Source organism: Choloepus didactylus, chromosome X (assembly GCF_015220235.1).
Source record: "Choloepus didactylus isolate mChoDid1 chromosome X, mChoDid1.pri, whole genome shotgun sequence".
In the NCBI taxonomy this organism is placed as follows: domain Eukaryota; kingdom Metazoa; phylum Chordata; class Mammalia; order Pilosa; family Megalonychidae; genus Choloepus; species Choloepus didactylus.
In genome coordinates this window covers 107,253,354-107,274,252 of record NC_051334.1, presented here as the reverse complement: position 1 = coordinate 107,274,252, position 20,899 = coordinate 107,253,354, and the positions used below count along the sequence as shown (strand labels likewise).

The following is a 20,899-nucleotide window of genomic DNA, read 5'->3' as shown; positions in this document are numbered from 1 at the left end:
TCTTTTGAACTGCTTTGGACAAGGGGGGAAAAGGAAACATAATTCACTCCAATAATGATTTGACTGCATTAAAGCATGACATGTATATATGAGATTTTCTTACCAGTGAAACAGTACATTTAAACTTTCAATTAATTACACTTTAAAGGAAATGTGAAAATTCTTGTGCTTATTCTGACACAATATGTACCTCAGAAAAGACTCTTTAATATTTTGCTATTTATCTAGTTATTACCATTTTATTTCAGTCTAAGATTTTTGGGTCCAAATTCTAATATCAAGATCTAAATAGAAGAAAAAAAATAGCCAATATGATAATGTGTACTACTTTGCACATACTAATAGAATCAAATATTAGTACTGTTATAGAGAGAAGAGACCATGAGGTATCTTGAGGTATTTTGTAGAATGTAAATCTTATTTTTTTGATTTTTAATACAATGATAAACAATAATAGGTAAACAAGGACATTTTTTCTGACAGCCAATATTATAATAAATTATGTAATTACCCAGTATGAAAAAAGTCAACAATTGAAATGTCTTTCTTCTCACTGTTTCTGACACGTGCTACTACCCTCAGCTGAGTTTGTGGGCCGTTATGCTAGATACATACCACAACTCCAAACTGTTCAGGCTCACAGAGGTCATCATATTCACTCTTAAACTGTGCTAATTCATTGAGTACCTTCTGCTCAGGAAGATTTTTTACAAGGTTCTAAAAAGAAATAAAAGTATAAACATTTAGTATTTTATTAAGATTATCAGACATCCATTAGCAGCTCTAAAGGTGATTAGGATAGTAGATAAATTTCTGATTGTGCTTCTGTTATAGTATAAGTGCCCCCCTCCAACATAATGGAGTTAAAAATGAACTAAAATTAAATATGAATGAATGTGTAAAAATATTTGGATTCTATGTACTATAGTATACAAAGATTATATTAAAAGATCATATAAGAAAAAATGGCATTTCAAAATTGACTAAACTTCTAGGCTGTAAACACATGGCATAAATTTTTTAAGCTTTATTTCATGTCATGATAGTTAGTCAATCTAAACTGAAAACAGAAAAATGCTATGTAGAGTTAGCTCATGTCCAATATACTAAAAAAAATCCACTCTATTACTCATAATTTTGCAAAACTTGGAACCATTTCAATCTTACAAACCATACCCAGCCTGTTAAAAAATCTCCCATTATTTAAAACATCTTTAAGTACACAATGCATCCCAACTTTCAATAGAGAATTAAGCAAAAGTGACGAGATCTGTTGCACACTCAAGTTTGACACCTAAGAGAATCACAATTGATTAATTCATCTCAGTCTATTTTATCCTGGACTTTGGTACATTTCTAATTATCATTACATTAGCCTGCAACAAACACTTTGGGGACTCATGTGGGATTTCAACAGACATGGGAAAGGGAGGCAAGCAGGAAACTAAGATTTAAGAATGTAGCCTAGGCAACATATAGTAGAAGTTCCATAGAGGACAAGTGCATCATGCCCCCCTGTAGGTGCCCTTTGTTTGCCCCATTTATTTTCTCTCTCTTCCCACTCAATTTCTTATTGTTTTTTGTTTCTGTTTTTTCCATTAAACTCTAGGCCTGCAATGGCATCTGCAGTCTAACTGGTGAGACTCAATTTTTAAAATTGCAGGCCCTTTGACTTAGAAGAAGGAAATTATGGACTTATTTCCATATATGTATAATCAGATGACACTAAGGGCATCCACTATTTTCCTTCATTAATATTATCCCTCTTACAGTAAGTAAAGATTATTTCCATTTTTCCAGAATATTTCTGATGCACGGAAATTACTTGTTTTGTTTTTTTTTTGTTTCTGTTAACGGAATTTTTGTGAAGTATTAAGTTATTAAGTAAAGCACACTCAGTTTGATAACTTGAATAACATTCACTACAGTGAAACTAAATAGGAAAGATTAGGAAGAACATTATGAAATTTTACTTAAAAAATCAACTGCATATTTTGGACTCCAACTTAATTGTAAGTTTTAATTGTAAACATAAGTATTATAGAATGAATCAAATATAAGTAGAATTTTAGCTCAGAATATGAAATTTTTTGTTGATATTTTGTTTCTTTTCTAACTACAAATAACCTGTTAACTCATTTTCAGAATATAGTTACCACAGCTGTAGGCGACATGTTTTCTTTCTCTGTTCAATTCTATGAAATATGTAGCACAATCAGTGGGCTTGGATGTATTCTGACTCTGGGTACCATTTTATGGGCGAGTGACAAACTTATATAACTGCCAATACTCAGTAGGCCGAATTTGCAAATCAGGTTTGGAATAAAATTCACTCTCTCAGATGTGTGCAAATGTAGACTACTATTATGGTATTCATTGTTTTAATAAGTCAGCTATCTGTAGTGGTTGCAAGTGGTTATCATCACCAATGCCTAAAGATGCCTGATTTTTTTACATACACACTAAACTTTGCAAAGATGTAGTGTAAGATTGTGTATTAATATGTTTTCATGCCCACAGATTTCTGAATAGAAGAGGAAAGTGAATAAGGAGACACGCAGAGGAGAGAGACGTAGATATTCATTGGCCTCCACCATCCTTCACCTACTCACCAAAAACATGTCAAGAGAGAAAATGGGAAAAGTGTAAGGGGTCAAGGCACAGCTTGCGACTAATGTGTACAGTCCTAAGAATCAACCTGAAGTCTATTAATATGGTGGAGTAAGGAGCCTCCTGGGAAAGAACTCTGCCACCTAAAAGAAGAGAATTGGCTTGGTCCACTAAGAAAGCCTACAATTTAGAAAAGGTTGGGGTGATTGTGAATGCAGTATAGTTCTTTCTTAGCTGTGTCTCTATGTCCAGCTCACCCCAACATGGACAAATGTCTGAATCATGTGGAAAGGGGAGCTGCTTGAAGATCACTGCTTTAATACCCCTCTAATCAAGTATATTACAAAAAGTCATGAGGGGAAAGGGGGAGGAGAAATGAAACGAAATAAAGTTTCAGTGGCTGAGAGATTTCAAATGGAGTCAAGAGGTCACTCTGGTGGACATTCTTACACACTATATAGATAACCTTTTTAGGTTTTAATGCATTGGAATAGTTAGAAGTAAATACCTGAAACTACCAAACTCCAACCCAGTAGTCTGGGACTCTTGAAGATGATTGTTTATCAATGTAGATTACAAGGGGTGACAGTGTGATTGTGAAAACCTTGTGGATTGCACTCCCTTTATCCAGTGTATGGATGGATGAGTAGAAAAATGGGGACAAAAAACTAAATGAAAAATAGGGTGGGAGGGGGATGATTTGGGTGTTCTTTTTTACTTTTATTTTTTATTCTTATTCTGATTCTTTCTGGTATAAGGAAAATGTTCAAAAATAGATTGGGGTGATGGATGCACGTATGATGGTGCTGTGAACGGCTGATTGCACACCACAGATGATTGCATTGCATGTGAATATATCTCAATAAAACTGAATTAAAAAAAACAGTCATGAGGGGCAGAAAGACATTTTCCCTTACTTTGCCACAGAACAAACACCCCACAAACTTGGCACCTGCATTGCTTCAGCACACTACCAGTTGTGTCACTTTGCCCATCCCCCCACCCCCCACACTGATCCTTAGTGGAAGGGGTCAAAACAGGAAATGATGGAAAACACCCACAGCTGCTACATGGAAACTGACAAAATATTTAGTCCAAGAATGTGTAAGACATTCCATGAGACGCCTAGAAACATTTAACGGAGGGGTTTTGAAGGCAGGGACCTGCAACAGCAGCTAGGAGCAAGAGCACGAAAAAGACACATGAACTGATATGGATCACGTCAGTGATTTTACTTAATTCATATTGCCCATAGACTCTGTACTGGAAAACAAAATAGCTTATGAATTTAGGTACCTCACTGATCTACAACTACTTATGTTCTCTAAATAAATTGTAAAGATGAGTTGATAGTTTTGACATCCTCTAAGTTATACATGAAAGGCTGTTCATAATATCTAAGGCTAAAAAATCATACATTTTTAACTTTTAAAATTATGGGTAGAAATGATAATATTTTGGATATATTGGGTTAAATAAAATACATTATTACAAATACAATATATGTAAATATCCACATATATAACTACATTTTTTAAAAGTGGATGCTAAAGAATTAAATTTAATTTTTAACTTTAGAAAATAGATAGGAAGATAGATGATGGATAGATGGATGGATATATAGAATGATATGGCAAAATGTGGCAAAATGTTAAAAGTAATATTTTTTGGCAATTTTTTTTACATTTAATGGTTAGGGATTTTTTGCATATTTTAATTTTTTAACTTGAAAATAATTCAAACTTATAGGACAGCTGCAAAAATAATACAAACCCCATACTGGGAACTGCAACATACCCCCTACCCAGATACCTAGATCCTCCAACTTAAAACATTTTGCCATCTTTGCCATGTAATTCTATCTATCCATCCATTTCTCTAATTACTAAACATTTGAGAGTAGTTTGTATACATCATGCTCCTTGAACACTTAATATTTCCATGTACATACTCGAAAAACAAGGATATTTACTTATGTAAGCACCTTGAGTACAGTTATCAAGATCAAGAACTTTAACATGCATACAAAGCTTATAGTCTATACTCCATTTTTTTCTTCTGTCCCAATAATGCTTTTTTGGGTGTCTTCTCCATTATTAGTTATTATTGCCTCTTTAATCTTTTTCTATCACTTTTTAAAATTGTAGTTACATATATACAACATGAACTGTCCCATCTCAACTACTCCCAAGCATACAATACACTATAATGTTGTACTACCCTTATCATTACCCATTTCCAGAATTTTCTCATCACCCCAAACAGATACCAGGCACCCATTATGCATTCACTACCCCTCTCCCTCCTCTATCACCCTAACAACTTGTACTCTATTTCCTGTTTCTATGAATTTACACACTCCAGCTATTTCATACAAGTGGAATCATACAATATCTGTCCCTCTGTGTCTGACTTACTTGACTCAATATGTCTTCAAGATTCAAAACATGTAACTGCATACATCATAACCTCACTCCTCCCTAGGGCTGAACAATATTCTACCATACATATTTACCACATTCTGTTTATCCATTCATCTGCTGATAGACCTCTGGGTTGTCTCCACCCCCTGGCCACTGTTAACAATGCTGCTATTAACATTGGTGTGCAAATATCTGTTTAAGTCCCTGCTTTCAATTCTTTCGGTCATAAACTAGAAGTGGGATTGCTGGGTCATGTAGTAGTTCCATGTCTGAGTTCCTAAGGAACCACTAAACTGTTCTCCACAGTGGCGGCATCTTTGCACATCCACACCAACAATGTACTAAGGCTCCCATTTCTTCACATCCTTGTCAGCACTTGTTACTTTCCGTTTTTGTTGTTGTTGCTGTTGTTGTTCTTTTTAATATTAGCCATTCTAATGAGTATGAGGTGGTATCTCACTTTAATCTGCATTTCCCCAACGACCAATAATATTGAGAATTTTCTCATGTGCTCATTTGCCATATGTACATCCTCTTTGGAGAAATGTGTACTCAAATCCCTTGTTCATATTTGTAATGAAATTTTTAGAAACACTTCTCATTTCTTTCTGTGCATATTTTTCCAATATTTTCTTGGAGGTTATCATGGGGCTTAAATTTATTATCCTAAATCTATAATAATCTTGTTTGGAGCGATATCAACTTAACTGTAATAGCATACACACCCAATGTTCCTATACCCCTCCACCTCCCCATGTTTATGTAGTTCTTGTCACAAATTACATATTTGTACATTATAATAAAAAAAATTATATACTATTTTTATGCATATGCATTTTAGATCCTGTAGGAGGTAAAATGTGGGGTTACAAACCACAAATACAATAATAATGGTGTTTATTTTTACCTATGTTGTCACCTTTAATGGAGATCTTTATTTCTTCATGGACTTCAGTCTATTGCCCAGTGTCCTTTCTTTTCAACCTGAGGAACTCCCTTTAGCATTTCAGCCCAGTGGTGATGAAGTCCTCCAGCTTTTGTTTATTTGGGAATGTTATTTTTTCCCTCATTTTTGAAAGACAGTTTGCTGGATGTCGAATTCTTGGTTGGTAATTTTTGCTGTCAGCACCTTACATATGTCATCCCACTGCCCTCTTACCTCCATGATTTCCCATGAGAAATCAGCCCTTAATCTTACTGAGGCTCCCTTGTACAGGACATATTGCTTCCCTCTATGGCTTTCAGAAGTCTCTCTCTTTGGCATTCAACAGTTTGGTTATCATATGTCTTGGTTTGGGACTAATTGGGTTTATACCATAGGGAAATTATGAGCTTCTTATCTGTGTATATTCATGTCTCTTGTTAAATTTGAAAAGTTTTCAGTCATTATGTCTTCGAATATTCTTTCTTCCCCTTTCTCTCTTCTCCTTCTGAGATTCCCGCATTGTGCATATTGGTATGATTGATGGTGTCCCACAGTTCTCTCAGGTTCTGTTCACTTTTCTCCATTCTTATTTCTGCTTCTCAGACAGAATAATTTCACTTGTCTCTTCTTTAAGTTTGCTGATTCTTTCTTCCATCAGCTCCAATCTGCTGCTGAACTCCATTAGACCTTTTTTTTTTTTTTTAATTTCTGTTACCGTGCTCTTTGGCTATATTTGGCTTCTTTTCATACTTTCTATCTCTTTATTGACATTCTCTTTGTGTTCAGCTATCATTTTCCTGATTTCCTTTAGTCCCTTGTCCATGTTTTATGTTAGCTCTTTGAGCATATTAAGTCCATTTTTTTAAAAAGTCTTTGACTGGTATGTCTCAGCTCTGGCATTTCTTGTTGAGTGGTTTATAATACTTCATCTTCCTCCTTTGCATGAACTATTCTTTCCTGTTTCTTTATATGTTTTGTAACCTGTTGTTGATTTTAATGGATTATCTGTGAAATTTAGACACTGAGTCCTCTGTTCCCTAAGAATATATCCAGCTACGACTATGACAGAGATTTCCTTGAATGCCAGGAGGAGGAGGAGGAGGAGGAAAAACCCACCTTTCTCAGACTTTGCAGACTGGCCTGTGTGAATGCTCTCCTTCAGAGTTTGGCTGTCTTAGCAATAAACTGAGAGAATAGCCCAAGACACAAGCATAGGATCCTCCCTGGTCTTTTCTGTGCATGCCTCTTGTCCTAGCCATGCATGTGTGGCCCTAGGAATTCCCCTATTTACATGGATCTGAATTTCCCCTTTCCTTAGGAAACAGTCCTGGACACTGTACTGCATTTCTCACAGTAAGCAAACCTTTGCTCCAGACAGCTGCAATTTGGCTGTTCTTCCACAGGGTTCTGTAGGATAGCTCTATAAGTTGCCTTCTAGGTGCAGGGGATATTCTGTGACAGCAAGTCTATGATAATTGTCATGGTTTAGTCCTTCAAGCTGCCACCAGACACACTGGCACAGACATTCATGTTCGCAGTATGTGTACAAGGGTTACTATGCTCCCTTCAGAATCAGGACCAGGGACCCACACTGGAAGTGTGGGCCAGAGCTGCACCCAGCAAGTGAAGGGATTGGGGAGGGGCAAGCCAGGGAACTAGGAGACCCGCCATTTTTAATTTGTCTTTTTTCTTGATTCAGTGCTCGCCATGTTAGTGCAACCCTTTAACTGTTTTCTGAAGCTTTGAAAAAGATGGTTCTGTCAGCTTTTGTTTGTTGCTTAAAACTTCTCCGACAGTACAGAGCCCTGAAGCACCTCACTCCCTTATCTTGATGACTGGAACTCAAAAATTATACATCTTTAATACAACTTAGATTCTGATAAACTATGAGTCTGTAGGGAAATATACCATAAAGTTTCAATGCACAGCCCTTAAATTTCTTCCTCCCCCTGCTGCGGCTTACTACTAAGAATCAACTTTCAAATATTTCAGGATTTGTGCTAAAAGTTCAATTCTAGGTCAGTATGAGAGCTTCATCCTAGAAAATGTCAGTGAGCTGGGGTTCAGGAAGAAAACAAAAATATAAAAAGTAATAAGTATGTCACAAATGAACAGATTTTTCTTTGTTAGTTAAGTGAAGGTATTGAACCATAATGCCCTTTCCTTCTTGCTAAAACATAACCTTTCTTTTTTTTGTCTTATGTCTCATTAAGTCATTTTAGTACTAGGAGAGCTGAATTAGGTTCATTGTGATTAAGACTATCGTTTCATACATAAAAAGATTGGGGCCAATATTTCTTCAAAAAATATATATATATGTATATATACACACACATACATATATATACACACATGCAATATATAATTTTAATTTATAGTAACAAAGGTTTTTATTGTTATTGTTGTTGTTTCTTAAATCTAGATAAGGAGCATTTTCCCAAAGTCTTGACTAAATCACTCTGATCTTAACATTCCCTCCTCCCCATTTTGCCTAGTCAGAAAATTCAATATCTAGCTATTATAATTTATTATGCCATATTTATCAACACTTTCTTATAGTATACATCTTAAATTACTGTGTGTGTGTGTATTCATGCAAACATCACATTCATGTGTTCTTATTCTTTTCTTTTAAAGTTAAATGATGAACTTGATGCCAGGGCCTGTTCTATACCTATTTTGTGTTTCTTTTATCCATCAGCCAATATATTTTGGCTGTCTTCTTTGTGATTGCCACCATGTTAACCACTGGAGATACTGTCCTTGTGAAGATTACAGGTCCAATGGTGCCTCATATACTCCAGTTTATACAGTGGAATCATAATCAACATACGACTGAGAGCAAATTGTGTTCAATTTGATTGAAAAAATATTTCCTTTCAGCGGTCAGGATATAATTCTCTCTCTTTTTTCTGAAATTCCTAACATTTCTGTAACTCTTAAATAGGACATCAAGAACCCACTATAGCAGGTAAAAATGCTGATTAATGGACCTAAGCATTCAAGGGAGCTTTTTTAGCCCTCTCTAGGAAGCTACTACTTTCAAAAACATTAATTGATGAAAGGACACACAAACATTGAAAACCTCTTGAGAAAATTTCTGACCTTGGAAGTATAGAAATTATGTCTACTAAACAGGCAGCCTTTTAAAGGTTTCCAATCTATTTAATCTTTAAGTTGGCCAAGGCAGAGAAACTTTTCCTAAATAAATTATTCTAAATACTGAGACTTAACATTCAGAGAATACTCAGTCCCCTAGAAGGCTCATTGACTCTCTCAGGATCAATATGACCTCAATGCTAATAATGCCAAATGAACATCTCCCACCAGCTCATACTTACCCATCTGCAAGTTCCATGTTTCCAATTGACATTCCCACCCAGATATTCTATCATTAACTCAAATTGAACAAATCTAAAGCAGAACTCATCCTCACTCTGACTCCTCATTCCTACCCCTTATTGGCTTCTCCTAATGGTCCTGTTATGCCAACAGGACTGCCATCATCTCCATCTTCTAAGGCCTCATATTGGCAATTATCTTTCAGTCACAAGTTCTGACAATACTTCCTGGAAAGATCTCTTTGAAGTTCAACCCTTCTTTTACATTTCTGTAATGGTATAAAGAAATTATATTTGGTGCCTCTTCGTCCTGCCTGGCCTAGTCATAAGTTTCCTTTCTAAGAGACCACCCCAGCTAGCCCTGCCCTGGGCATAACCAGTATTAGCAAGGCCTGCACCTCTATATGGTGTAGGATATTAAAGGGCCCTGCTACTTCTACCCATTCATACCACATAATTTACTAACAGGGCAGGTATTCCCATGTGGTTTGGATGATAAGAAGCTCCCCTCAGCTTCTCCAAAAGGCCCTTACTGCTTCTGCTTTTCATGCTACATAGTTTGAAAACTACAATCCCTAGTATCCATGGGAAAATTCTACCCCTATCCTCTGGGTCACAATAAAGTCAAGAGCCCGTGACCCACATGTGATCACCCCCACCCTTCTACAATCCTCACAGGAGCCTAGGTTAGGTAAGACAGGGCCCCTCAACTGCCCACATTCTCCCCTCTCCTCCTTCAGGCTCTTTAATCTAATAAACCTAGCCTTTCATGTATTCTCTCTGCTGGCTGGCTTTCTGTGTTTGCAGCATATCACCCAAAGAACTTTCATATAACATGCAAAACAATTCCATAGTCAAAAATCTGGGCTAGTGAAATCACATGGTATTGAAACATTTCCTAATTTAAGTTCAATTAAATTTTTCAAAGTGTTCTAGATATATTTACAACTTCTGTAATCATATAAGGAAGAATTGTGACTACTTTGTACACTAAAAATTATATTCCTAATGTCAAGCTCTTATTCACAGAAGAAATGTATTGTTTTCTAAAATAATTTATATGATTTATTACTACTTTAAAAGATAATTATGAAAATATTCATTTGATGCTAATTATCTTTTATTTTGTTTATGTCCCACTTTGTACTCTAAAATAAAAATCATAAACCATGTTAAACCTACAGGTGATTTTAAGAATTAAAAAAAAGAATATATAGAATGAATGACTATGAATATTGAACAGCATATGAGAATCATGCCTATGTCAAAATGTAATGTATTCTTCCTGATATAATACTAATGGTAAACATGTTTTTAATATCATTTACAAATTACATATCTTTTATATATTTTTAATTAAAATATTTCAAATAAAAATATATTCTCATTTTAGACCATCTGATGTTCTCAGATACATAATAGAAAAGATTCTTAATAGATAAAATAGGCGATAGTTGTGCAATGCCCTGTTTGTGCTACACCATGTTTAAATTAGATATCACCTTGTCATGTGCATGACAACTGCAACAAACTAATGTAAGAATCCATTAATACAAAATGTTACATGAAGATCTTTCAAAAGCTAAATCCTACCACAACAGTCAAGACCCCTATCTAGGATAACTGCAGAGTTTAAAGGATGTTAAAAGTATATAAGCCTTGAGCAGAGACTGGTACAATATACTTCACATGGACTATCCTGAAGGGCTATCTGTATATTTCATCCAAATAAAAAGGGGTGAATGCCAAAGCTATAATCAGTCATTTCAGTTGTAGAAATTGGTGCTTCTCCTTCACGATTTTTGTTTAGGCATATAAAACTATGCAATTCTATGGAGACTATGAAAACCAGTACTCTAACAAAATGTTCTTTTAGCTAAATGAAAAGTGCTCATTTGAATGCAACCATTCCTATGCAGATCCAAACATAGAAATGCTTCCCTGTCTAGGAAAAAATTCACATACAACCATGAGTTTGTTTCTTTTCCAGAGATCACATAACACCAAGAAATTAATTTCAATTGTTTCAAAAGAGTTGTAATACAAAATGTCATAAAAGATGATTGGCTGTCATTAAGAATTAACTTCGCAGTTTTCATATAATTACTGGTTACAGATACCTGCATCCTACATAAATGCAATAGTATACAGTTATCAGATTACAAAAACACAAAACCAAAATGAAGCATCCATAATACCCCAGACATTTTGACACATCAGGCATTCATGTCAAGATGACATTTTTTGAACTAAGCAAAAACAACATTTGGCATCTGTAGAATTTAAAATTACTAACCTGAATATGGTGGCAGATTAGCAATACCTAATAGGTTTCTCCGAACTTCCCAATAAAAGAGTCCCAGAGATACCTTATTAAAGACTTCTGTTTCTAGAAACATAATTGACTAATTATGCTGAGGAACCCACAATTTTCAGAACACCTAAAAATTTTGGATGAAATTCTTTAAAACTGTCTTTGGATGAAAAAATAAGCTGGCAGGAAAGTAAGAAAAATCCTCATAATATACCCCCCCCAAGAAAATACAAAAGCAGAAAGCACTAATCCAGAGAACTAACCAACACAAACATTGCAGTGAAGACCTACACTAGAATGTCAGTCCTACCCAAAGCAATTCATAGATTCAATACAATACCAATCAAAATTCCAACAATCTTCTTTGCAGAAATGGAAAAGCCAATGATCAAATTTATATGGAAGGGCAAGGGGCCCTGAATAGTTAAAGCCATACTGAAAAAGGAAAATGAAGTTGGAGGACTCATATTTCCGGATCTTAAAACCTACTACAAAGCCACAGTAATCAAAACAGCATGGTACTGGCACAAGGGAAGACATATATTCCAATGGAATCAAATTGAGAGCTCGAAATCAGCCCACACATGTATGGCCAACTGATTGTTGACAAGGGAGCAAAGACTACTCAATTGGGAAAGAATAGTAGTCACTTCAACAAAGGGTGCTGGGAAAACAGGATCTCCATTTAAAAAAAAGGAGGACCGTGACCTCACACCATATACAAAAATTAACTCAAAATGGATAAAAGACCTAAATATAAGAGTTAGACCTATCAAACTCATAGAAGAAATCATAGGGATGCATCTTCAGGACCTTGTGTTAGGCATTGGTTTCTTAGACTTTACACCCAAAACACAAGCAAAAAAAAAGAAAATTTTATTAAATGGGACCTTATCAAAATTAAAAACTTTTGTTCCTCAAAAGACTTTTAACATGAAAGTAAAACAATAACCTACAGAATGGGATAAAGTATTTGGAAACCCCATATCTGATAAGGGTTTAATATCTAGTATATATAAAGAAATCCCTCAACCAAGACAAACAACCCAATTAAAAATGGGGAAAAGATTGAATAGACATCTCTCCAAAGAAGATACACCAATGGCAAGAAAGCACATGAAAAGATGCTCAACATCATTAGCTAACAGAAAAATGCAAATCAAAATCACAATGAGATACCATTTCATACCCATTAGAATGGCTTTTATTTAAAAAAAAAAAAGAAAATAACAAGTGTTGGGGAGGATACAGAGAAATAGGAACACTCATTCATTGCTGGTGGCTATGTAATATGGTGCAGCCACCGTGAAAGAGACTTTGGTGGTTCCTCAGAAAGCTAAATCTAGAACTACCATGTGACCTGGCAATCTCACTACTCAGTATATACCCAAAAGAACTGAAAGCAAGGAATAAAACAGATATTTTCACACTGATGTTCATAGCAGTGTTATTCACAATTTCCAAAAGATGGAAGCAATGCAAGTGTCCATCGACCGATGAATGGATAAATAAAATGTGGTAGATACATACCATGGGATATTATTCAGCCGTAAAAAGAAATGAAGTCCTGGTACATGTGACAACATGGAAAAATCTTAAAAGACATCATATTGAGAGAAATAAGCCAGACACAAAAGGACAAATAGTATATGATCTCACTGTTTTGAAACCATTAGAATAAGCAAACTCATAGAGTCAGAATCTAGAATATAGGTTACCAGGGAACAGGGTGGGGATAGGGAATAGGAAGTTAAGGCTTAAGATATGCAGGATCCTTAATTGGAATGATGGAAATGTTTTGGTAATGGATGGTGGAAATGGTAGCACAAATTGTGAATGCAATTTACAGCACTGAAATATATACCTGAATGTGATTGAAAGGGGCAATGTTAGATTTTATATACAGTAACAATAAAAATATTTTAAAAATCCACTTAACTAAAATACACAATGAAACCTAAGTCAAACCATGGACTACAGTTAATAGTACAATTATTATAACATGCTTTCATCAATAGTAACAAATGTTCCACACCTATGCAAGGGGTTGGTGCTGGGGTGGTTTATGGGAATCCTGTATTTTATGCATGATTGTTCTGTAAACCCACAACTTCTCTAATAAAGAACAAATTATTATTTTTTTAAAGAGCTTCCTTAGGAATGTCTACCAAATTCCCATGGCCTAAAGCTTTGACAAACCTCAAACATAGGGGATAGTACACAAAGTTTAGAACCTTCACAAGATGGGGAAGCAAATAAATTTCTTATGTAAATCTAGAACCCTAGGTTACCTAGGAGGGGAAAATAAAAAGCCTACCCACACTGAGATTTCAAATGGAGTCGAGAGGTCACTCTGGTGGACATTCTCATGCACTATATAGATAACACCTCTTAGGTTTTAATGTGTTGGAATAGCTAGAAGTAAATACCTGAAACTACCAAACTCCAACCCAGTAGTCTGGACTCCTGAAGACAATTATATAATAATGTAGATTATAGTGGGTGACAGTGTGATTGTGAAGGGCTTGTGGATCACATTCCCTTTGTCTAGTGTGTGGATGGATGGGTAGAAAAGTGGGGACAAAAACTAAACGACAAATAGAGTGGGATGGGGGGATGATTTGGGTGTTTTTACTTTTATTTTTTATTCTTATTCTGATTCCTTCTGGTGTAAGGAAAATGTTCAAAAATAGATTGGGGTGATGAATGCACAACTATATGATGGTACCGTGAACAGCTGATTGTACACCATGGATGACTGTATGGTATGTGAATATATCTCAATAAAACTGAATTTAATTTAAAAAAAAAAAGTCTACCCACAGAGGAAAACGGTAAGGAATCTTGTCTTCTTTGTCTTGACTCTGGGATGGGGAGAGGGCGAGTCTCACCTGGAAACTTATAACAACAGGGCAGCCTCCAAGCAAGTTTTAGTTAGAATGTAAACCACCTGGTGGTCAAAAAAATGCCAAGAGCTTGTATTTAAAATGATTACTCTCAATGGCAATATGCCAATGTTAAATGTATATGAGAGGGGGGTATAGGGGAGGAATATGGGATTCTTGGTAGTGGTGTTATTTGCTGTCCTTACTAGTATATTGTATTGTATGACATGTTATTTTTCTTTTTATCATTTTTCTTATTGCTAAAAAAAAAAACAATTTTTCTTGTAGTAATCAATATGTTCAAGTGCTGATTGTGGTGATAAATGTACAACTTTATGATGATACCATGAACAACTGATTGTACACTGTGGATAAATGTATGGTATGTGAATATAACTCTATAAAATTGTAGGAAAATATATATATAGGAGTAAAAGTGTTGGAGAAAACATGGTGAGAGGGATGATGCCTCACCAATATGGACTAACTACAATGTGTAAACTCAGAATTGAATCTTAGAACACAGCCTAATGTGGACATAATAATTGTATTAGTCCCTAGATTGTAAGCTCTTACAGCAGTTAACTCTATCCCTGAATTGTAATGCCTATCTCTAAACTTTGAGATGCTGATCCCCTAGCGTATAACCTGATTGGTCTCTGGAACAATGCATATCTCTGAGACACCTGAAACTCAGAGCTAGAGCTCGGCAGATATGAATGTCAGTATTAGTGCATACAGCCACTCTCAAAAAAAAAAAAAAAAAAAGCTGAAAAAGAGCCCAGACTTCAATTAATGATATGAATGAAGCAGGTCTGGTTAAGACCAGGGCAAGCCAGGCCAAAGGGTAAAGGTTGAAACTGGTTGTGTTTTAAAACTTCAACTTCCATATGAGACCAAGGGAAGAGATATCTATTTGGTACAGGATCTAAATTTTCTAAATGGTACAACTCTACAGTCGATTTGTTCAAATACCACAATTGCATGGAACTTTGAATAGGAAGTGAGATACGGTAGGTTAGTATAGGCTAGAGTGAAATAGTGACACATCCCAGAATAATTTGGGCAGATAATAAAAAATATATTTACAGCCTCCCCCTCCCCAGCCCTGAGGATCTGGGGGAAGGTGTGGATGTGTTGGACATCCTCACCTGGACTGGTGTTGATGTTGTCACAAACATCGGGACTGGCGGTTTGATGTGCTGAGCCCTCGACCATGGGACTTGCCCTTATGAAGCTCGTTACCGCAAAGGAGAGTCTAAACTTGCATGTAATTGTGCCTAAGAGTCTCCCCCTGAGTACCTCTTTGTTGCTCAGATGTGGCCCTCTCTCTCTAACTGAGCCATCTTGACAGGTGAACTCGCTGCCCTCCCCTCTACGTGGGACCCGACTCCCAGGGTTGTAAATCTCCCTGGCAATGCAGAATATGACTCCTGGGGATGAATGTGGACCCGGCATCGTGGGACTGAGAGTATCTTCTTGACCAAAAGGGGGATGCAAAATTAGATGAAATAGTTTCAGTGGCTGAGAGATTTCAAATGGAGTCGAGAGGTCACTCTGGTGGACATTCTTATGCACTATATAGATAACACGTCTTAGGTTTTAATGTATTGGAATAGCTAGAAGTAAATACCTGAAACTACCAAACTCCAACCCAGCAGTCTGGACTCCTGAAGACAATTATATAATAATGTAGATTACAAAGGATGACAGTGTGATTGTGAAGACCTTGTGGATCACACCCCCTTTATCTAGTGTATGGATGAGTAGAAAAATGGGGATAAAAACTAAAGGACAAATGGGGCGGGATGGGGGGGATGATTTGGGTGTTCTTTTTTCACTTTTATTTTTTATTCTTGTTCTGGTTCTTTCTGATGTAAGGAAAATGCTCAGAGATAGATTGTGGTGATGAACGCATAACTATGTTATCATACTGTGGACAGTGGATTGTATACCATGGATGATTGTATGGTTTGTGAATGTATTTCAATAAAACTGAATTTAATAAAAAAAAAAAAAAGATTACTCTTTGGTAGTGCTCTCAGATACCTGGGAATAATGCGATCAAATTTCCAAGAAGGAAAGTACCTTTAAACTCCAGCTTCAAAGTATTTCCACAGATATCATTAGTTCCCAATAAAAATTCATATAACAGAGGAAGAAGAATCAGCAGACATAAACAACAGAATGAGACTTATAAAGACTTAAGAAAAAATATTTGAAAAAACATTTCTCTAGATGTAAGAGTCATAATTGACATTAGAAACCCAGCAGGTTCAGTTAAATAGAAAATTAGACACAAATCTTACAGAATTAGTGAGTTGCAAGATAGGCATGGAAAAAAAAAATATAATGGGCTACAGTATAGAGAGACAAAATATGATGGAAAAATTAAAAGAAACAGAGAACAGAGTGAGAATTTTTAAAATATGCTCAAATGGAAATACAAAAGGCAAGAGGAGAAATTATGAGAGAGCAATATTTCTAAGTGCAACTATGGTGGGTAATTTTCCAGAATTGCGGAAACAGAGCAACCTTTAAATCCAGGAAGTCCAATGAATCAGGACAAACAAAAGAATAAATAAAAGAAATTCACACCAAGACACATTATAAAACTACAGAATACCAAAAACAAAAAGAGGCTAATAAAAATAGACAGAAAAAAAGACATGTTACCTCATAGGGAATGACAATTTACATTACAGCTAAATTAACAATTGAAGCCAGAATACGGAGAAGTAATCTCTTCTTACTGCTGAGAGAAAATAATTTTGAAGCTAGAATTATGTTCTCAGGGAAAACATCTTTTAAACACAAGGAGAGAATAAGGACATTATCAGGCAAACAAAAACCGAGAGTTACTATAACCAGAACCTCACGAAAGGTACTTCAGAAGATGTGCTTCAAGAAGAAGTAAAATGATCCTAGAAGGAAGTTCCCTCCTTCAAGATGGAAAGTGTACAAATAAGAAGGCAAATATAAGCAAAGATTGACTATATAAAACAGTAATGATGATGTTTAATTGTTGGATTCAAAAATAATGAAAATATGGAACAAAAGGAAATCAATTAGGAAGATGTCATTTACTGAGGAAAATATTAAAGACCTTAGAAAGACCAGAAAGAAGATTTAAATAGACACACATGCCATGTTCAAGGATAGGAAGTAATAAATATCATATGTATGACAATATATTCAAGTTTGTACATATAGTTTATGTAATTCTAATCAAATACACCAACACATTTTTGTTACTATTGTTTTTGGAACCTGACAAACTGATTCTCAAATTGATGTAGATGAATGAAGAGTGAAGAATAGTCAAAACATTCCTAAAGAAAAAAAAGGTGGCTTAACTTCCCCTATACTTATCAAGACATTATAATTCTATAATAAAGAATGTGTTATACTGGTATAGGGGGAGATAAATAGGCCAATGGATCAAAATAGGAACCGCAGAAACAGAGCTTGCATACTTGGAAATTTGAAATATGACCAAGGTTACATTTTACAAAAATGGTGGAAAAGACATATTACTTAAATAATTCTTAGACAATAGTTATCCTTATGGGGGGGGGAGGGGGGAATGAAATTGGATCTGTTCTTCACAGTATACATAAAATCAATTTTAGGTGGACTAAGGACATAAAGGCAAATGGGAAACCCCTTAGAACTTTTAGAGGAAAATATAAGGAGAAAACTTTTATGATCTTAGGTAAGAAAGGGATTTCTTAACATAGACACAAAAACACAAAGCCTGAACGAAAAGGCTGAAGAATTAGACTATATCAAAATTAGCAAGAACTGTTCATGAAAAGACATCATAATGAGAGTGAAAAGGTAAGAAAACAGGAAAACGCATGTAATATATAACCAATAGACCAAATTTTTTCTATTCCAAATACATGAAGAACTCATACAAATCAACATGGAAAAGATAAGTCATGCAATAAGGGGAGAGAACAAGGGCAAAAGACTCAAGTAAGTATTTTATAGAAGAGGAAACACAATGGCCCATAAATGGCCTACAAATGGCCTACAAATGCCCCCAAAGGTACTCAACCTCATTAGTAATCAAGAAAATTCCAGTTGAACACGCCAAATGAGATTTTTTTTTCTCACCTACCAGGGAACTGGCAAAAATATATAAAATTCCTACAATATTACATGTTTTCCAGGATGTCGACCAGAAGCTCTCAATACCACCTTCATGTAAAAATAATCTGGGAAACTTTTTTTTTAAATGGTGCCTAATCTCTGTCTCCAGCTAAGCCAACTCAGCAGGTGAAATCAGTGCCCTACCCTCTACGTGGGATCTGACTCCCAGGGGTGTAAATCTCCCTGGCAATGCAGGATGTGACTCCCGGGGATGAGGCTGGACCTGACATCGTGGGATTGAGAACATCTTCTTAACCAAAAGGGGGGTGCAAAATGAAATGAAATAAGCTTCAGTGGCTGAGAGATTCCAAACGGAGTCGAGAGGTCACTCTGGTGGACATTCTTACACACTATATAGATAACCCTTTTTAGGTTTTAATGCATTGGAGTGGCTAGAAGTAAATACCTGAAACTATCAAACTGCAACCCAGTAGCCTTGACTCTTGAAAACGATTGTATAACTATGTAGCTTACAAGGGGTGACAGCGTGATTGTGAAAACCCTGTGTATCACACTCCCTTTATCCAACGTATGGATGGATGAGTGGAAAAATGGGGACAAAAACTAAATGAAAAATAGGGTGGGTTGGGGGGGGGATGGTTTGGGTGTTCTTTTTTACTTTTATTTTTTATTCTTATTCTGTTTCTTTCTGGTGTAAGGAAAATGTTCAAAAAAAATAGATTGGGGTGGAGAACCCAAGATGGCGGCTAGGTGAGACAGGGCAAAAAAAAAAAAAAAAAAAAAAAAAAAAATCTCTGTGAAAAATACTGGATAAAAACCAGAAAATGACCCAGAACACCAGTTCCAGTGATGCTCCAGCTGGACAAGGTCTGCTAAATCCACAGAGACCGTGCATTTGGTGAAATCGGGAGTCTGCATCCTGAAACAAGTGAGTGAGCTGGCTGAAAGTCCGGCAGCCATGCTGCGGTGTGGGGAAACGGTGGGCTGGAGTTTGGAGATGTACTAGTTCTTTTTTAAAAAAAAAACAAAAAAAAAATCTGGGACCGACTGCGGATACAATGGTGAGAACCACGCAGTGAAGCATGGCAGAAGCAGGTTCTCCCAATGCCTCGGTGTCTGGCATGAAGGATAGCCCTACCCACACCCGCTGCTGATTGTCTCAGGGCCAGGGGGGCAGAGGGGAGCCAAAAGGAAAAAGAAACTGCGCCCCTTGCAACCATCTCCCCAGCGGGCTGGAGACGCTCCCGCCCGGGGCCGGACCCACAGCCGAGAGCCATGCCAAGAAACCCAGTGTGATGGGAAGTGTTTCCCGCAGCACCGCGCACATGCCACAATACTGGCTGTGGACAGTGGCCTTTAGGGCACCCACAGCTAATTTTCCTGGAGCTGGGAAGGCGGAGCTGTGCAAAGAGGGGGAAATTAACACGTTCCATTCAACCATCTTTACAGCAGGCTTCTGCACAGCCCAGTGGCCCAGGGCTCCCCTGGAGGGCCGGCGCACACTTGTGATGTGGCACAGCCTTCCCTCAGCAGAGGTCCTGGAAGAGCACGGCTGGGAAGAGGGACCCACTCAGAAATCCCAGGGACCCTACGCCAATACCAAGGACTTGTGGGTCAGCGGCAGAGACAATCTGTGGCAAGACTGAAATGAGGGCTTAGACTCTTGCAACAGCCTTAAATCTCCGGGAATACCTGGGAGGTTTGATTATTAAAGCTGCCCTCCCCACCAACTGCTCAGACACACGCCCCACATTCAGGGTGGACAGCACCAACAACACACCCAAACTTAGTGCACCAATTGAACCCCACAAGAATCAGACCCCCACACACCACAAAGACAAAGCTGGGGAGAACTGACTTGAGGGGAATAAGTGATTCGCGGACGCCATCTGCTGGTTAGTTAGAGAAAGTGTACGCCACCAAGCTGTAGATCTGACAAATTAGAGATTGGTATTTTATAGACCCTGAAATAACCCTATCAAGTAAAGCAAATGCCAAGAGGCCAAAAACAACAGAAAATCTTAAAACATATGATAAAACCAGACGATATGGAGAACCCAAACACAAACACCCAAATCAAAAGATCAGAAGAGACACAGTACTTGGTGCAATTAATCAAAGAACTAAAGTCAAACAATGAGAGCATGGCACAGGATATAAAGGACATGAAGAAGAACACGGCACAGGATATAAAGGACATAAAGAAGACCCTAGAAGAGCATAAAGAAGACATTGCAAGAGTAAATAAAAAAAATAGATAATCTTATGGAAATAAAAGAAAC

General features: G+C 36.6%; 1 protein-coding gene across 1 annotated transcript in view; it reads right to left on the bottom strand.

Annotated features, from left to right (window-relative positions):
- Nucleotides 1–20,899, bottom strand: part of LOC119522295 (protein diaphanous homolog 2-like) — a 308,625-nt gene that overhangs the window by 241,618 nt on the left and 46,108 nt on the right. The window contains exon 4 of the mRNA XM_037820855.1: nucleotides 616–717. Coding sequence (XP_037676783.1) covers nucleotides 616–717 — 102 coding nt within the window. The remainder of the gene's footprint in view (nucleotides 1–615; nucleotides 718–20,899) is intronic.